General features: G+C 35.9%; 3 protein-coding genes across 3 annotated transcripts; 1 reads left to right on the top strand and 2 right to left on the bottom strand.

The window, feature by feature from the left end:
* Positions 1-3494: 3494 nt before the first annotated feature.
* On the bottom strand, positions 3495-4671 carry LOC141685904 (uncharacterized). The gene is made up of 2 exons (XM_074490983.1): positions 4074-4671; positions 3495-3790 (listed from the first exon to the last, which is right to left on the bottom strand). The coding sequence occupies exons 1-2, from the start codon at positions 4669-4671 to the stop codon at positions 3495-3497; spliced, it is 894 nt and encodes a 297-aa protein (XP_074347084.1).
* A 2252-nt stretch (positions 4672-6923) lies between these two features.
* On the top strand, positions 6924-13316 carry LOC141707045 (putative pectin methyltransferase QUA2). The gene is made up of 9 exons (XM_074510012.1): positions 6924-7206; positions 7731-8446; positions 8565-8697; positions 9136-9376; positions 10930-11155; positions 11274-11449; positions 11655-11964; positions 12225-12363; positions 12763-13316. Exons 2-9 carry the CDS (start codon positions 7740-7742, stop codon positions 12919-12921), a joined length of 2091 nt encoding a protein of 696 aa, XP_074366113.1. The 5' UTR covers positions 6924-7206; positions 7731-7739; the 3' UTR covers positions 12922-13316.
* A 1729-nt stretch (positions 13317-15045) lies between these two features.
* Positions 15046-18915, bottom strand: LOC141707043 (uncharacterized). Its single transcript, XM_074510011.1, has 5 exons — positions 18714-18915; positions 18100-18500; positions 16250-17579; positions 16016-16162; positions 15046-15830 (listed from the first exon to the last, which is right to left on the bottom strand). Exons 2-5 carry the CDS (start codon positions 18163-18165, stop codon positions 15343-15345), a joined length of 2031 nt encoding a protein of 676 aa, XP_074366112.1. The 5' UTR covers positions 18166-18500; positions 18714-18915; the 3' UTR covers positions 15046-15342.
* Between the last annotated feature and the right edge of the window lie 27 nt (positions 18916-18942).

The following is an 18942-nucleotide window of genomic DNA, read 5'->3' as shown; positions in this document are numbered from 1 at the left end:
CAATTCCAAACTCAATACATGTTTCTGATTTTCCATTTTCAAAAATAAATAAAAATTCAACTTTATTTCCTGTAAACCTTTTCTTTTAATTTTAAAAATCATTTATTTATTATTTTAAATACCAAAAATTATTTTCTTATTTATTTTAAATTTCTAAAATTATTTTCTTTAATTATTTAAAAAAAACACTTTGATTTAATTATTTATAATTTATTTTAGTTAATTATTTATGAATTTAATTAATTGATTAAAAATCAATTAATCAATTAATTTTATTTATAAATAGTTAAATAAATGTAAATTACTTATAATTAATTCAAATAATTCTTAAAAATTATTTTTAGACTTTTAAAAATCATATTTTGGTATTTCAAAAAATCAATTAATATTATTATTAATTGATTTAAATCTAATTATTTCTTATTTTATTCATAATAATTAAACCGTTCGTCCGTTTAATACGAAACGAACACGTATACACTCCGAAAAATATTACGCTTTCAATAAAAATACTTTTGAGCCCTAATTTCTTTTGTATTGCAATGACATTTGATTTGAGTATCATTTTAAGTCAGTATTTGATCGGTAAATGCTAATATTGATCTGATTTTCATTCTAAACGCACTAAGACATACTCCCTCCGTCCCTTTCAATTGTTTACATTTTTTAGAGAGTCTCCAACACGCATTTTAAGGTGCATATAAAGTATAGTTGTGTAACTTTTTTTTACAATTTTGTTTTTCTGAATAAAAATTAAAACATTCAACTTTTATTCAGAAAAAGAAAATTGTAAAAAAATGTTACAGAACTATACTTTATATGCACCTTAAAATGCGTGCTGAACACTTACTCAAAAATGTAAACAATCGAAAGGGACGGAGAGAGTATCTTTTAATGATCTGACTTATGTGTTACATGAGATATGTGATTACGTGTTATATGAATACCATGATTACATGTTATGTGATATGCATGCTATCTGTTTACAGTTTTAAAATGCCATGATTAATTATAAACGATTGGGTAGATGTCAAAAAGTATAGTTACGTCGATTAAGTTTGGTTCTGTCAGTTAAGATAGTTCTTTTGTTTATAGCATCGAGTAGCAAGGAGTGTGGTCAAGTGTTAGACGGAGATAGAAGCCAACAACTATAAGCAGAGTCATAGTAAGAAATTATCGAATATACCAGGCAAGTACCCCTAACTTCACTTATTGTTCAAGTGACGTTTATTTTGAATCATATTATGCAAGTACTTATATCTTCATTTATCATTCAATTGATATTGACTCTGGACTTTATTCTTTCAATATCCATACTATTCTAAGTTCAGAATAGTTAAACGTTTTATGTTTCGCTATAAATTACTCTATACAGTGAAGTTTTGAATTGAGATTAGCGAATAACTAATTGTTCTGGTTATTTCGCCATTGGTTGTTGAGAAAACTCCGGACCATGAGAAATGGGGAGTTATGTGGCTAAGGATGTCATTTGATTCGACTCTTTTGACAGAAAAATTATTTTTATGGGTTGGATGGTTGCGTAAGAGGCCGTGGCGGCGGTCCAGTGTGAGCTATGTGTTATACGGGATATAACACCTTGCTAGGCCGATATGTGCCTTGGGTACCTTTTGTTTAGTTGGATATGCTTCAGCATACCGGTGTTGCTCCGCGGCTGATCACCGGCGGCAACACACTATCGTTCGAGGATTCCAATCCCAAAATAAAATATATTGCAAATGTTGTTTAATTATCAAATATATATCAGTTTTTGATACTGTTCAGGTATTGTGGTTTGGTTTTGTTCATAAGATATATTATTGTTGTTGTTCTAAATCATAAGCTATTTACTGCTTGCTGAGCATATCTTTCGCTCATACTTGTTTCATATCCTGATTTTTCCAGCTAGGCCAGAGCAAGCTTAAGTTCTAGGTCTGACCAGAGGTTGTGTGCTTGTAGATAGTTTGGTGTGTTTTCCAGGTAGACAGTTCGGGACGCTTAACTAGTCTAGAGGTTTGTAATAAAATTTGAGTAAATTGTAAAACTAATTAGACTTATGGTTTGTAATAACAGTTGGTTTGTAATAGTGCCTGTTCCATACTATAACCTGTGATCGATCCAGTTGCATGTAATGGGTCATATTTATTATATTATTCCGCTGTGATTATTTTATTTTGGTTTATTGGCGAGTGACCCCCAAATCTAGACCCCGGGTTTGGAGGGCGTCACACTAGAACCCCACCAATATCCATTCATCAGTCGTTCAATCTCAGTATACAGTGATTTTGGAATTAAAAAACATGACACATTATAGGAAGGAATTGTCTGAGCCACATTTTTCACCATAACCATTTTCCCTGCTTTAGATAATATTTGATTGCTCCAGTCTTGAATCTTCCTCCACATTCTATCCTTAACAAAACCAAACACCGCTTTCTTTGACTGACCTATTAGAGAAGGAAGGCCGAGATACTTGCTATCCCCGAGCTCATTTTGTACCATCAGGATATCTCTAACCTCTTGTTGCTTATCCCTTCTGACATTGGCACTAAAGAACATACCTGATTTTTGATAGTTCACCACCTGTCATGATTCACTCCCATACGTATTCAAAATATTTTTAACCACTCCTGCTTCTTCTCTAGTAGCTTAGAAAAATAAGAAGCTGTCATCCGCAAAGAGAAAATGAGTTACTTGAGGAGCATTCAAATAAATTTTACACCCACTGATTAGACCATCATTTGAAGCTCCTGATAATGCTTGAGAGATGCCATCCACACAAAACAAAAAAGGTAGGGAGATAGTGGATTTCCTTGTCTCAACCCATGCCTCGGAACTATTGGCCCAAGCAAACTACCATTAAAAGCTATCGAATAACTTACTGTTGAGACACAAAGCATAATCCATCTAATCCAAATGCTATTAAACCCCAAGACCTGCATTCTCCTCTTCAAATAACTCTAGTCCACTCAGTCATAAGCTTTGGAAATATCCAATTTCAATGCCACCTCACCCTCTGAACCCCTATTGTTTCTCTTCATAAAGTGCAGAATCTCGAAGGAAGCTAACACATTATCAGAAATATTCCTTTCGGGAACAAATGCTGATTGGTTATCAGAAATCACACCAGGGAGGATAACCTTGAGCCTGTTGGCAAGAATTTTCACTAATATCTTGTATAAGACATTACAAAGAGCTATAGGAAGAAGCTCTGTCATACGTTCTACGTTATATTTCTTTGGGATAAGAACCACCGTTGTATCGTTCAAATTCGCTGGAAACGCACACTTAGACAACCAATCCTTACAACAGTTAAACACTTCCTTGCCCAACAAATCCTAGAAATGCTGAAAAAATGCTGGGTTCAGACCATCAGGCCCAACACTTTTATCTGGATGCATTTGCTTCAAAGCTATTATAAACACCGTAAAGTTAATCTCAGCCGTGAGCCTGATATTATGCTCATCAGATATAACACGAGCTTCTGCATTGTCAAGCTAAACACTGCCACTATTTCTTCCATCAAACACACTTCTGAAGTAATCAAGCACCACCCTGCCCATGCCATCGTGACTGTCCACTACCTCATTTTCTCCAGTTACAAGATGAGTGATGTGATTTAACTTTTTCCTTTTTGACGCTGCTGCATGAAAATACTTCGAATTAGTGTCTCCTTCAGTCAACCAAAAAGCTTTGGCTCTTTGCTTCCAGTATAGTTCTTCATGCATCAATAGATCCTCCAGTTTCTGTCTTTCCTCAAAATACCTCTTCACTCCCTCCCCATCTATCCTATCTACCAGATTACAGAGAATTCTTTTATGTTTTTTACTTTGTCTCAGAATTTATGGAAGAAAGTCCTGCCCCATCTCGCCATAAAAGTTGAAACAGATAATAACTTCGGAAGCAAATGAATTTTAGGAATCTCTTTCCAGTATTGAACCACTCATTCTTTAAAACTAGACTCATGAATCTATGTGTTCTCAAATTTAAATTTGAATTGCTTCCTTTAGTATTGACATGTTCGAGCAATATGGGATCATGATCAGATTTGATACTATGGGTAACAGTTAACTTACAGAGGGGAAATTTCCTCTTAGCATCGGCAAACGCTCTATCTAGTCTCTCTCTTACCCAGTTTGGTTTACCCTTGCTTTTCTCCCACGTGTAATCACCTCCTTTCAAGTCAACCTCTAAGAGTCCACAATCATCTATTGTAGCTTTGAATCCGTCTAGCAATGACTGAGGGTGGGGATAAGGTCCCATTTTATTTGTAACACACAGCATATCATTGAAGTCCCCAACAATACACCAGGGGATACTATCATACCTCACCAGCCCTCTCAAAAAATGCCAAGCATTCTGTCTTCTGTCTCTCTCTGGGAACCCATAATAACAAGTTAACCTCCAATCTACATTCGACCCCTCCATAATATGCACATCAATATGATTATTCGAAAAATCAATCACATTACACCCAACAAAACGCTTCCACATAATAGCTAAACCTCCTTCTCTCCCTACTTTATCTACTGCAAAGTAATCAAAGAAACCAAACTTATTTGCTAACTCCTTAATATCTTTCTTATCACTTAAAGTTTTTGACAAGAACACAAAATCAGGGTTGGAAGATTTTAATAAATCTCCAAAGATAGGAACTGCACAGAGGCTCCCCATACCTCTGCAGTTCCAACTTAAATAATTCATAATGGGCGGCTAGCTTGCACCGCAAGCTTAGCCGAAACAGAATTACTAGAAATTGTATAATCAGTTTCAGAAAATACAGTTTCTTGGAGTTGTCCCATTATGTTGCCCTGCTTTTTCCTTACTAATGTACCATCTATATCCATTGTGGTTTTAGACACTGGCCCAATATGTTTCCTTTTTCTCTCCTCAATATCCAGCCCAACGTCCTCCTCTTCATAAAGCCCATTTTTTATAGCCACAAACTGTTTAGGCCCGTTAGCATTTATAATCCCGCCTTGAGTTATCCTTAATGATATATCATTTGAATTCCCCCACAGTGCTCCTAACATCACGCCTCAAAATTCCACTCCTATCTTGAACACTTGAATCTCCGCCCGAAAAAGAAGGGTAGTTATTTCCCCTACCGACTCTCTCCGCCCAGCCAACATCGTCCTCCTCCCTTAGCCATTTACCGCCGCCCTGCCCCACTCCTCGCCGTGGTGGTGCACGAAGCCATGAGCCCCATTCTTGATCACCACCTTCACTCCTTGTATCCAAAGATTTACGACAGAATCTCTCAGTATGTGTAACTAAGCCACACGCAAAACAGAAGTCCCCAGCCTCTCATATTTGCATGATACTACGAATTCTGATCCATTTTTTCTTTTGATCTTCTTCTTTCTCTTAAGTGGCTTCCTAACATCCAATCTTATTTTTACCCGCATGCATTCCCTCCATATACTACTATTGTTCTTTGGATCATATGAAATGAATTCTCCAAAAAATTACCCAGTTGTTGTCCAACCGCTTCAGCATAAACCCATTCGGTAGACCATGAATCTGAATCCTAATATTCAACCACCATAGAGGAACTTTCAGAGGATCCTCTCCTGCCGGGATCGATTCCACCAGAAGCATTGCGTTGTCAAAATTTCAAGGCCCACCATTCATCACCCATGTCCCTGTTCCAATTCTTTGATGTTGATACCCACCGCGGGTTTTCAAATATCCGTTATCTTTGTTTTCATAGCTCTAATGTTGATGTTTTTCTCCGTCAAAAACCTTCCCACAAGACATAGATCATATTTGTTAACCCGCTCCTCTACATCTCCTTCAAAAACCAAATCTTCGTTCGCCTCATCCTCCACATTCAGATCTGGTAACTGCTCACTAATATTTTGATAACGTGCCATCACAAAACAACTCACACAAATATGAAATTCCAGATACGGAGAGAAAAACCAACTCTCACAGATATGGAGAGAAAAACGCAAATTAATTATAGCTCTCCGTTATTTTTTTTCTTGTGAGGTGTAGCGACTCCGTTATCTTTTTTTAGTAAATCATATGTTTACAATTTTTATCAGATTCATGTATCCTAGTTTTATTTGAACCAGAAGTTGATCAGTTGTTTTGTTATTTTTTTGTCAGGATTTTTTTAAAACAAATGAATTATGCAAGAAATATTAATGTGTTTTGTGTATTCAAATTTATCAGATAATTAATAAATGAAAAGAAAAAATATATAAAACGAATAATAGCAATTCTGTCACGGGTGCACATCCGACAATTTCGGCGGAAACAGTGAAAGTGAAAAAATATTTGAATATGATTTAATTTAAATTCTTCTATCTGCCCTTCGCCAAAGAATTCGATCTACACCTTTTTCTAGTAAATTATTTATAATAATAATAATAAATAAATAATGAATAATAACCAATAAGATGCTATAGACAATTGAAGCTGCTGCAGTATACTATACACTGCCGTTCCTAATACTGAAATCCGCTCTACCGTAAATATTTTAGTTTTACTATTTAATTCCACACCCAGATTACACAATACACGCGACACGAATTGACCTCGGTGAAGTGAAAAGTGCTCAACCTGATCATTGGTAAACTTATTTTATATCGGAATAGTTGTAGAAAATGAATTAAAAATGGCACATTCCGTGATTTGAATGGCTATAATTAAATTAGTGATAAAGGATCTGCTGCTGCATTTACCTATTTTTTTTCGATAATATTCTCCAAAATTGTTAAATCATCACATCATTAGGACTAAATTTTGATATCAAATTCGAGAATTTCTTTTCTCAAAAATTCATACTAACAATTAAAACTGTAATACTAACTCTCATAACAATGTAATACAATATTTATCAAAAATCAAACAGTAAAACTTAAAGTGTATTTAATAAAGTGTGTCTGTACATCGTAATATCGTATGTACTATGAATGTGTAATATAGTTTTCTATATCGTCATCATGGACGCCCAAGAGAGGTAGTAGTCATTTATAAGCACTCTTTCGATTGGATCTCTCTCTCTTAAATCTCTCTCTCTCTCTCTGCTCAAACCCCTTTACATTTGTTTGTTTGTTGCAAGAAAAGACTACAGAAAACAACTTGTTTGAAGCTCAACAACAAAATTCAATAAAAATGATGACTTTATCTTGAAAAATCACTTCAAAATAGCCTCAATTTCAGGGCTCTCTCTCTTCTCTCACTCTACCTCATTTTAAGGTACTCTACTAACTGATTTTTCTTCTTGTTTTCTTATACAGTCTCTTAGTCAATTTATTCTATCTTTATATTGCTTTTTTTTTTAAATTCAGCTTAAATTTCAAAAGGGTTTTTGCTGATCAGTGTTAGTACTAATGGGGTTTTTGTGTTCTTGAATTTAAGGTAGGTTTAAGTGAAAAAGACCTCATTTTAACTGTGTGCATCTGTTTTTACTATATATAGTGTTGTACTTGTCTGACTGCTTTTTCTTGAATTCTTGATACTAATAATTGAAGTAGTTTTTTTTACCATTTATGATTTAAAGATCTGAACTTGATTGTATCTGTATTAGCTATTTTGATGGTGTATATATTTGGGATTTAGTAATACTATATGTGTGTATTTGAGGAGGACCAGACATTTTAAGTATGGATCTTAGTTTAGGAATTTTTATTATCTTTATGTGGTCAGGCCTGAGCTTTTTAAACTGAAATTCTTGAGAGGGTCTTTATGTTTTTTTATGTTTGGTTTGTGTGTGCTTATAGGTAGGGAAAATGTCGAGACCACTTCATCGGGGTGTTTCGGGTGGTGGGAGATTATCAGGGGGCATCAATGACTTGTGGAGTGATTCTCAGATGAAAGACAGTACAGATAAAGATAATATTGATAAAAGTCGGTTGCGTCCTGATCAATCGTTTTTATCTCTTAGGTTTCCTTTTCGTCTATTTTTTCAAGATAAAAGCAGTGTAGGTGAGAATGGTTTTGTGTCTGATCAGTTCAGTCCCACGAGTATGAGGAACCGCCATAAATTGATTTTGCTTTTTCTCAAGATTAGTCTAGCTTTTATCGTAGTACTTGCTCTTACTGGTTCATTTTGGTGGACAATCTCTATTAGTACTACGTCGAGAGGTCAGATATTTCATGGATACAGACGACTTCAGGAGCAACTTGTGTCGGATTTGTTGGAAATTGGACAGCTTTCTAGTGGTACTGCAAGGTTCAAAGAACTGGAATTTTGTCCTGACGAGTCAGAAAATTATGTTCCTTGCTTCAATGTTACAATGAATCTTGACTTGGGTTTTCCAAAAGGTGAAGAAAATGACCGTCATTGTGGATCTTCGTCGTTGCAAAATTGCCTGGTTCTATCGCCAGCCAATTATAAAATTCCACTTAGGTGGCCTACTGGACAAGATGTCATCTGGGTTTCCAACGTGAAGATCACTGCGCAGGAGGTACTTTCCTCTGGAAGTTTGACAAAAAGGTGAGTAAACCGCTGTATTGTATTAACAATTCAACATTTGTATCATCATCGGGAATAAAGGTTTTCTCGTCTTTACAATTTAATAAAATTGAATAATATCGACTTCGCACAACTGCAGGATGATGATGCTAGACGAGGATCAGATCTCCTTTCGATCTGCATCTCCAATGTTTGATGGGGTTGAAGACTACTCTCATCAAATTGCAGAAATGATCGGTCTTAGAAATGAATCTAACTTTATACAAGCCGGGGTAAGTTAGATAATTCTACTTTCTGAAATCTGATGTCACTATCTACTTATTTGAGGGAAATTTTCTTCTACATTTTAGCTTATTAGTTATTCTTTTTGAGCTTCCCGGCTATTTATAGTTTGGAAATTTATAGAAGTTCCGATTTCCCTTCTTTGGAGTCACAATTATAAAGATTTCCATATTTTTGTCATAGAGTTACTTGCCTATTTGGAACATTTGAGTTATGTTCATGCCTATAAGTACCGGTTTAATAGTCAACTTCCAATGATGATGTAAAAGGGTTTGATGCTGCATATATATCACTCTCTCTGCGCGCGCATGTGCATGTGTGTATTAATGTGTCTCAATACTTTTACGCTACACAGCAAACTATTAGATGATGCATTTAGCTTAAAAAATTGCTTCACAATTTTATGACACATTTTCGGTGGTTATCAGGTTAGGACTATTCTGGATATAGGATGTGGTTATGGTAGTTTTGGAGCACATCTTTTCTCTAAACAACTATTAACCATGTGTGTTGCGGAGTTTGAGGCTTCAGGAAGTCAGGTTCAACTAACTCTAGAAAGAGGTCTTCCAGCAATGCTTGGGTCTTTAACTTCAAAACAATTTCCTTATCCATCACTCTCTTTTGACATGATACATTGTGCTCGATGCGGCGTTGATTGGGACCAGAGAGGTATGCACAACATGCAATGTAATTAAAAAATTATCAGGTGCATATATCCAATGAAAATTAAACTGCTAAAGTGTGATCCATCATTCCTTTCATTTATCATACCCGAGTTGCTATCTGCATAAAAAAAGTCCAACCAAAAATTTACCGGACTGACATAACAAAAGTTTAAAAGATCTTCTTGCTACTATTATAACAACCTTTAATGGATACTCCCAGCTTGCTATTTCTTGTTACTGGTTTTTATTAAACATTAAGTAATTACTATGGTTTTAATATTAAAATTCAGATATATTTTTTCTTGCTTCCTAAATTTTATTTTTTAATCTCTATAATTTCCCCCCTTCTAAGATCTAATGATGCTTAAACTGGTGCAGGCCTCCATATTTTTCTTCGTAAAATAAATGTAGAGAAGATGCACTGACTAATCTATTAGTAGTTTAAACAACTACAGCTTAAAACTTTAAAATCACTTGTAATTTTGAATACGGAGTGTAACTTTTTTACCCTTTCTTCTTTCTTGCACACAATCTCATACATCTTGGGGTGGCGGCTGGGTGGGGGATCTTATTTGAATTTTAAAATAATAATAGGGTTTAATGAATTTTTTGAGAACCAATGTGACTCAGATTTCTAATGTCCTGTACCCTCACCCACTAACAAGTTCTAAAAGTTGCGGCAATGTCTTTTCTGATTTGGTTTTATTGTTTTACTGAGCAGTGAGCACTAGAGCATAAGATTGTGCTCAAACCTTAAATGCTGATAATCTCTTTGGTGGGAGGAAGATAGTCCATATGTTGTTAACTTGTTATACATATCGTTTAAGTCAAATCATTTATCATTCTATAAGTCGTACTCCCTCCGTCCCAAAAAGGATGACTGATTTTTTACGCATTTTAATGTCTTCGGAAGAGGTACTTACAAGTAACATATTTTAATATTTTTGTTTTGTATAAAACTATAAAGCTCATATATTTATACAACAAAAAAATTGAAATATATTACTTATAAGTATCTTTACCGTGCGTCTTAAAATGCGTGCAAAAAGAAAAGTGTCAACCTTTTTGGGATAGGGGAAATAGTATACTTGGATTGCACGTACCCCCAACTTCTTGGAATTATAGAAGAGACAAATGCATTCTTGCATACTGTTGCTGCTTTTGCAGGCTAAGGTACTTATTATATACTCTTGTCGAGGCAAGATTTAGTAAACACACTACTCACACTATACGAGTGATGGTTCAGCAACTCAGTTTTTTTGTTGTCTCCCTTACTATGTCAGATTCTAAACGAGATCATATCATAATGCAGTCCATCAGAATATACTAACTATATTCTCTCAGAGTTACCTGACTGAAGCTTCTATAAGCTCTCCCTGTCACATGTTCAAGTGTTGAAATAATTTACAACATAGAAGTCCTCATTTTAGGATGTTCAGTCATTTTTATCATGTATATGTCAGATCATAGCATCTTTGTGTCATGCATTGTACCTTGGATGTACACAAGTCCACAGCTTTTAGATGCGTCAGTGAACACTTTATTGTTGTGGTACAGATGGTATTCTTCTGATCGAAGTTGATCGAGTCCTACGTCCTGGAGGATACTTTGTCTGGACAGCACCATTGACAAATACACAGGGCTTCCTTCGTCACAAAGAAAATGAAAAACGATGGAGTATTGTCCAAAGTTTTGCCTCAGGTCTTTGCTGGGATCTGTTATCACAACAAGAGGAAACTGTTGTATGGAAAAAGACTAGCCAGAAGAAATGTTATGCTTCTAGGTGAGGCTAACTTAGTGCATAGTCTTTTCAAGTCATGTTTACATCTAACTTACAAATTTCATGAACAATGAGTTGAAGGATTTGCAGATGTGTCTGATGAACTGGTTAATTTGTCTAGGAAATCTGGTTCCGGCCCTCCTCTATGTAGTAAGCGCCATGATATTGAAACTCCTTACTATAGTCCACTTCAAACGTGCATAGGGGGCACACAGAGTCGCAGATGGGTTTCGATTGAAGACAGGGCGCCCTGGCCTGCTAGGTCTAATTTGCAACCCAAGGAAATACAAACTTATGGTAATTGTTTTTATTTTTTGAATTATTTGTATCGGTTTTTGACTCTGTTATTATTTATTTATGACTGTGTTACACTGTAAGCATGCTTATACTGTCTATTGTTGAAACATAAGAACTTTAGGTTTTCACGAGTTACCATAAAGCTGATAGCTGAGCACATATATGTCCTTACTTTTATTAATACTATCTATCTATGACTTTTCAGGTCTGGGTCTACATTCAGAGGATCTTGCTGAGGATACTCTAAATTGGAATTCTGCAGTCAAAAACTTTTGGTCTCTACTTTCGCCCTTAATATTTTCAGATCACCCAAAGAGACCTGGTGATGAAGATCCTTCTCCACCTTATAACATGGTCAGGAATGTGTTAGACATGAATGCCCATCTTGGCGGTTTTAATTCTGCCCTGTTAGAAGCAGGGAAATCTGTTTGGGTCATGAATGTAGTACCGACAAACGGGCACAACTACCTTCCTCTTATCCTTGATAGAGGATTTGTTGGTGTACTGCATGACTGGTAAGTGCTAACTCGAACATCTATTACTGTACAGATCGTACCAAATTATATTGTTGTCTGTTCCACTTGGGAGGGAGGGGGGGGAGGTATATTGCTTAGAAAAAATTAAGATGAGTTGCATATTAAGAGGCAGCAAAGAAAAATAAAATAACATAATGAAATATCTATTGATTTTTCTGATTGACGTGAATTATCAATGTGTTCCTTTTCTTCTATAACGTGATTTGAAGTTTTGAACTGAGAAACCTTTTCTCATTTAGGTGTGAAGCATTCCCATCTTATCCGAGGACCTATGATATGGTCCATGCCGAAGGACTTTTATCGCTTGAAATTGCACATAAGCGAAGATGCTCCATGCAAGATGTGTTTTCTGAGATTGATCGTTTACTTCGACCGGAGGTACCATAAGTTTGCTCTTGTTACATTACTCATGTTTTACACACGTTAGTTGCTGTTCAGTGCTTATGTAAACACACTTATGTTGCTGTTTAATGCTTATGTAACTTTTTATACCTAATTTAATTTTTAACTTCTTGCTAAAGTCATTAGCTCTAATGTAACATACAGAGCATGATACAAAAGTTACCTATCCCTTCAGTTAAAATATGCGACGCAAAACATATTTATTAGTAAGGATTTTGCATTACCAGTGTGAGCCTATAGACTAAACGGCTTACCAAGAAACATTTGCATGCATTCCCTTATGATACATTTGCTTAATATTCAACGGCTTGCCAAGAAACATTTGCATGTACTCCCTTATGATACATTTGCTTAATGTTCGTGGCTTGTTTTCAGGGCTGGGTGATACTTCGTGACACAGTTTCACTAATTGAAACAGCAAGATCCCTTGCGCCACTCTTAAAATGGGATGCCCGGGTTGTTGAGATTGAGAGTAACAGTGATGAGCGACTACTTGTTTGCCAGAAACCCTTCTTCAAGAGAATAGTAAACTAAGGTGTACACGAGAAGGAAGCACAAAAATGTAGATGAATTATTCATATTCGTTTGTATGGATCTAAAGTAAGAGTTGCAAAGTTCCACCGATATAGGGTGTGCAATAGAAAGTTTTGGAGTGAAAAGCTGAAAGCAGAGAAATGGTTCATCTGGGAGAACCGACTTACCTATGTAACCGTAAGGTGTACATAGGGTCATGTAATTACACAATTGAAGCACAGGGCAGGACATAAAAGTATAGGACTACACTTCACATTTTCCTTGTGATCTATCTTTATAAATTATACAACAACATTACAAATAGATTCTGAAGCTGTTTACAGAAGATGCAAATGCTCTTATTTACTGTACTACATCCATCCAACAGCTTCTGAGTAAACTTTCCATTCCCTTCATATATAGCTAAGCAAGATACCACTGTGAAGGCATGCTTTTTTGCCTCTCATATTTAATTTTAATATTCCTTCACTTAGGGTATGTTAACTCGACTATTATCACTCGTTATTTTTCACCTGTTGGCAGAGGACTGTAAATTAGGGTTTCTTTGTGCTTGGTATGAATGGAGATCTTAGACAATTGTGTTGATTGAGTTGGAATCATGCCTTGATCAGATGATTTTACGCATTAAACTTCAAGCTCGAATTGTTCCATAACTAGATATGATCAATTTTACCGACAAATTAGGCTTGTGCCATTTTCATCAAAATGAAAGTATTATCTCAAATTTACATCAAGCTACATTCATGTTTTATATGAATCGGGTGGTTTGGTGCCATGTTTTAAAAATCGTCTCAGTTACGTAGAAATGTAAGCTACTACAAGGACAGCGACAACTCTCAGCTACCCTAAATTCTCGTAAAAGATGTCATCTTCTCACAACTGAATGAGTTTCAGCTGATAAATTATCAACATTTCAAATGTGTCTTCTTAACTTGTTGCTCTCATAACATGCAATGGGCCTTACACAAGGATTGATTGCCTTGTCAATATGCAACTTCAACTTCAACTTCAACTTCAACATCTATTTAAGTTTGTGGGGGAGCACCAACATGGCCCCTCTTAAATTTCAGCCATAAGCATGAGCAATACAATATTTTAATCTTAATTTCGTATTCAATACATGAACTGCAATGTACATACAATTTCCTTGCAGATTTAGCAAGAAGTAGTTTCCATGCATATAAAAAATAATATAGTATAACAAATACCTGAAAAATGGAATGTCAATTATCATATCCTCAATGTTTGTATATGATATTTTGGATCAACCCTTGTTGCCGGAATTAAAAACATCGATGATCAATAAATTTTGGCATGGTTGGCGACTTGGTGGAGTGCTTTCTCTAATTTTTTTGACTTGCCTAAAATTGAGGAAAATTAGAACGAGACTGTGAAGACCTAAAGTGCAAGAAGAGGACGTTCTGCAGAAAGTATTCAGAGCAGTTATAGTAAACTTGCCTAAAATTGAGGAAAATTAGAACGAGACTGTGAAGACCTATAGTGCAAGAAGAAGAGGACATTCTGCGGAAAGTATTCAGAGCAGTTATAGTAAAAATGTGTCCGGTATGTAGTGTCTATCTCTATCAGTTTGTGGGACATTGTAAGGGATTTGATGATCCCAACAGTTGTGCAGAGGAGAAAGTTCTACTTAAAAGGAGAATAGATGTTATGCAGAAAAAATGAAAAGCAGTTTTGCAGAAATGTCTGCAATTATCATTTAACTTGATACTGGTGATTTGAACAGTGGTACGTATCCTGTGAAGCAGCAAGTCAGTTCTGCCAATCTCAGTGGAGATGTGCGTGTAGCTAAATTTCTTGTAATTGATCTTACTAAAAAAATTGTAAAACTAACTTGTTTAGTCTAATGTTTTCCTTGCATTTTCAACAACGTTTCTTAACAAAAGTCAAAAGTCTGCTCGGCAAGCACTAGTGTTGGAGCGTTTAGAAACAAGGGTAGTGATCTTAACAAAAACATGCATTCAAAAATCAAGATTCTTATGCTACACATTTCATAATATTGAGATCTTAAGCTAAAGAAATATCTAAAACAAGCAGTCATCTAAGGCTTCGCAAGGAAAAATATCTACATTGGTAATATATAAAAGATTAATAACACAAATGAAGGAAAATAATATAGCTATAATATAAACATTGTATTCTTCAAAAGAATTCACCATATCCTTCATACACAAAAAAACAAATGTTTCAGTGAATTTAGCTAGTTTATAGCCAAAAAACAGCCATCGAGGAGGAGGGGATATAGAATCCCAACAATACATTTTATTATGTGTTTGAGCTATGTAAAGTTGAGGCTGAACAATTGAAATTTACATAGCAAATATTGAGCAAAAAAGTATGAATTCAATAAAGATACCGTAAACCTGCCTTCAGTTATCAGAAATGACAATTATCATGCCTGTATTATGTCTGTAGAGGAGAATGTTGGTGGGTTCTGCTCTTCAGCCTGTGCTTACTTTTCCGCGTAACAGCTACATTCCTCTTGGGGCTACTAACAGAAGATCCACCTTGGCTCTTCTTCACCGCTCTTCTGCGGATGCCTTTATCACTGCCTCCAATTGCAGCTCTAGCGATAGATTCAGCAGCTATCTCGCGTGCCTTCTGTGGGTTGATGGGCTGCTTGTTCAGGTAAGCTAGCTTTGGTAAAAGGCCACAAACTGCCCTGCGTAATTGGTCATCGCTTATATTGTTATGGATCGGATTTCCCAACAGATTTAGGGCAAGCAGGGAGTTGTAATTAGCCACGATTTGCCCAAGTGCTTTCGTTGTGGTGATCTTGTTGAAACTCAAGTCCAAGATTGTGAGCTTTGAAAGCCTATGTAACCCCTCAACATCGCTTATCTTGTTCCCCGCAAGGTAGAGCTCTTTTATCAGTGTACAGTTGGACAATCCTAATACATATTGTGGGACACTCAATTAGGCATGAATTAGTAATTACAATTTTTTGCTTGCCTTTATAAATACTGCTCTTCTATGCACTTGTAAACTCTACATTATCAGTTCTATCAGTCCAAGAATGTACTTCAGTTTCTAGAAACAATTTTAACTCAAGAACATATGCTACAGAAAGAGATACCTTGCCCAATTCGAGATATTTTGTTGTAACTCAGATCAAGCAGTCTTAACCGGGTCAGTTCTTTAAGGCCTTCGATCGTGTTTATTTTATTTCTTGATAAGTTGAGAGTGTGGAGTCCTTTTGGCAGAGAACCTGGACTTATACGAACTGCAAGATAAAAAGACAGAAAAGATCATTCAGTCATCAATCAAAAACTACTTATATACTTGATGCAATATTGATCTTGCCACCCACCTATGTGGTTCGCTGATAAGTTGACAGATCGAAGACTAGAGAAGCGCCAAATAGAAGGAATAACCTGTAAGCCTATACCGGACATATGAGCTACCATTGAGGAAAAATTCAATGATTGTATCACACTGTTGGCATGTGCGATATGCTCAGGAAGATTCACATCCTGACTCCGAAGAAACTGAGATGTAGTTTTCGCTGGTAATTTACCAGAATCAGGAGAGGGCGGAAAGCTGGTCCCATCCTTAGGTGGAGCACCATCGTCCACTACAAATGGAGATTCACCAGAAATATCTTTCACCCATTCGTCTACGCGGGCCATTGAGGATGCTGAATCGGTAGAGAAAGCAACCCACTGATTCTCTGGCAACGAACCAGATTTGCGACGAATCTTATTCCAACTCTGGTCGTCATTATCCTTATTCCAACTCTGGTTGTCATCATCCTCACCGCCTTTGCCAAAAGTAAATGAGTTAGCTGAGCCGAAGCTCGTGCCTCTGTTTGGTTCATAAGTGTCCGAGGAGTACCCACCTTGTTGGTTTAATGGGGGGTTATCAGGAAGCTGTTTTGTTGTCCATGGTTCATGAAGGTTTCTGTGGCTCCAAAGGAACAATTTCCACCACAATCTTCTGCTCCTCGAGGGTAAGATTTGACTCGAAGAGTGCTTCTTTAGCATTACTTTATCAGCACTTCGATGAGTCATTACAGAGTTAGGGCTTCCAAGGCTTCCTTGATGAACAACCTGTGTCATTCTTTTGGTTAATTTTTGCATTTCTTCAAAAGACTGAGATTTCGAAAGAGGCACACTATCAGCAATCTTTTTTAACTTATCACTTGTTTCCAGATTAGAGCATGAGCGCTTGAGCTTTGGAGATGTCCACACTTCAGCTTTTGCAGTCCCTGGATCACTGACATGTCCATTTAAAATTATGTCAACCTCATTTTCAGCCTCTTTCTCAATTATACTATCAACTGGATCACTTGAGTCGGTATTGAACGAATTGAAAACATTAGACTTGACTGATTTATCATTTTCTCTTCTCAAACTAGCAAAGTCTTCTTTATCATAAACTCCCCTCTTCACTGTAACATTCTCATCATGTTCGTATTCACCTTCGCCTTCATAAGCTACGTCATCCACTTCACCAGCAGTAGGACTATCATAACTTACTACCTTAAGTTTATAACTAGAACTTTTTGCAATGGCGAAAGGTACCAATATATTGTAAGAACTTGACTTTTCCTCGCTAGTCTCCGCCAGTGGCTCAAATTTTACTGGCAAAGACTCTAGCTCTTTATTGTCATCAACATCGATTACAGTTTTTTTATCTGTCTGAGGAAAGAGAATTAGTGATGGCAAATAAAATGCTAGCACCATACAAAATTATAAATTTCAATCCAAACAACGATAACCATTATCATTAATATCCATTCCAAAAGTAGAGATGCATCTATAATTTTAGATCACGAGTAAAATTACAATTCATTGCTTAAACTGATTGGTCATAACTCAACTGCTTACCAATATTTTTTATTGACCATTAAAGCTGCTTAAACCTTTAAAGGATCAAATTATCCATTTACAAGAAATAAGCACTAGATACGTAAAGCTTTCTCTTAGTTCCCCTCAATGCTTCCAAAAATGCTAATTATTACTACAAGTGAATCAAGTTGAAGAGAAACACTCCACTAATTTGTTCATTGTTTAGCTAATTCAACGCTCCCCTTTAATATTGCCAAATCCAAGTTCGCAAAATTGCAGTAAGATTTGTGGCATATGTCAAAAATAAAGAAGAGAGTAACCACAAAATACGAAACTAAAAAGACTATTTGATGGACATGATGATTCTCACCTTGTCTCTTTTCTTCCCACCAACAAGTGCAGAGAAGCAACTAAACTTGACCATTGTCAGCCACATACACTGCTTCACAAAAATGTAAAAATACACAAGCTTTCGTCTCGAATTCTCGGTAAACAGATCACTTCCAATATCAATATGTGCAAGAAAAGACACCACTGAGCTCTATTATACTAAATAAAAGATTCCAACTACAAAAATTACCAATCAATTCTAAACAAGAACAACATTAGCCATAATCAATGGGCTGGTGCCAAATTAGTCGAAAGCCCAAAACTGAATTTTGGGTAAATTTAATTGCAACCCCCTTAGCCCAACTCAAGGAATTAACTGCAGGGACGGCCAGAATGATGAAACTGCAGCTTCTCACCAGAAGCTTCAACAAATTGATATTTCTGTTGCATAAAGACAATTAATAATCAAAGTTAAAGATTCTTAGATTACCCACAAAGATAAAACTAAAGATTAACAAGATTAAATTGTGCATTCAACTACTCAAGTAAAGAACTTAATTAAGTAAAAACTTGAGAAACATATTAAAGAACAGTGTGATCAAAAGGTTGATAATATTTAAAAGGTGAAGAGGGTGTTTATTAGTATTAACTAACCTGGTATTTGTGGTAGCAAAAGATTACTAAGATTGATAGATACCAGAAGCTTTACATGTGGATCCACAAATATATAGTGAGTTGAGAATATGTTGTTGTACATGTAATAGTTACAAAACACAAAGAGGCAGAGAGGGTTATAGACTTAGTTGGTTATGTCATGTTTAGTTGAAGTTGATGGCCAAGGTTCAGGGTGTTATGTTCGTATACTGAGACGTGTAGAATTTTT

The sequence above is a fragment of the Apium graveolens genome, chromosome 2 (genome assembly GCF_009905375.1).
Source record: "Apium graveolens cultivar Ventura chromosome 2, ASM990537v1, whole genome shotgun sequence".
In the NCBI taxonomy this organism is placed as follows: Eukaryota; Viridiplantae; Streptophyta; class Magnoliopsida; order Apiales; family Apiaceae; genus Apium; species Apium graveolens.
The sequence above is the reverse complement of the archived record's forward strand: the minus strand, read 5'-3'. Positions and strand labels throughout refer to the sequence as shown.

Coding starts and splice junctions, on each gene's coding strand:
- LOC141685904 (XM_074490983.1), bottom strand. CDS start 4,671: ATGGGGAGCCTCTGTGCAGTTCCTATCTTTGGAGATTTATTAAAATCT. Junction 3,791..4,073: donor TAAGAGGAAATTTCCCCTCT/GTAAGTTAACTG, acceptor GTAATCTGGTAG/ATAGGATAGATGGGGAGGGA.
- LOC141707045 (XM_074510012.1), top strand. CDS start 7,740: ATGTCGAGACCACTTCATCGGGGTGTTTCGGGTGGTGGGAGATTATCA. Junction 8,447..8,564: donor TCTGGAAGTTTGACAAAAAG/GTGAGTAAACCG, acceptor GCACAACTGCAG/GATGATGATGCTAGACGAGG. Junction 8,698..9,135: donor CTAACTTTATACAAGCCGGG/GTAAGTTAGATA, acceptor GGTGGTTATCAG/GTTAGGACTATTCTGGATAT.
- LOC141707043 (XM_074510011.1), bottom strand. CDS start 18,165: ATGTGGCTGACAATGGTCAAGTTTAGTTGCTTCTCTGCACTTGTTGGT. Junction 16,163..16,249: donor CTTATCAGCGAACCACATAG/GTGGGTGGCAAG, acceptor TTTATCTTGCAG/TTCGTATAAGTCCAGGTTCT. Junction 15,831..16,015: donor AATATCTCGAATTGGGCAAG/GTATCTCTTTCT, acceptor AATATGTATTAG/GATTGTCCAACTGTACACTG.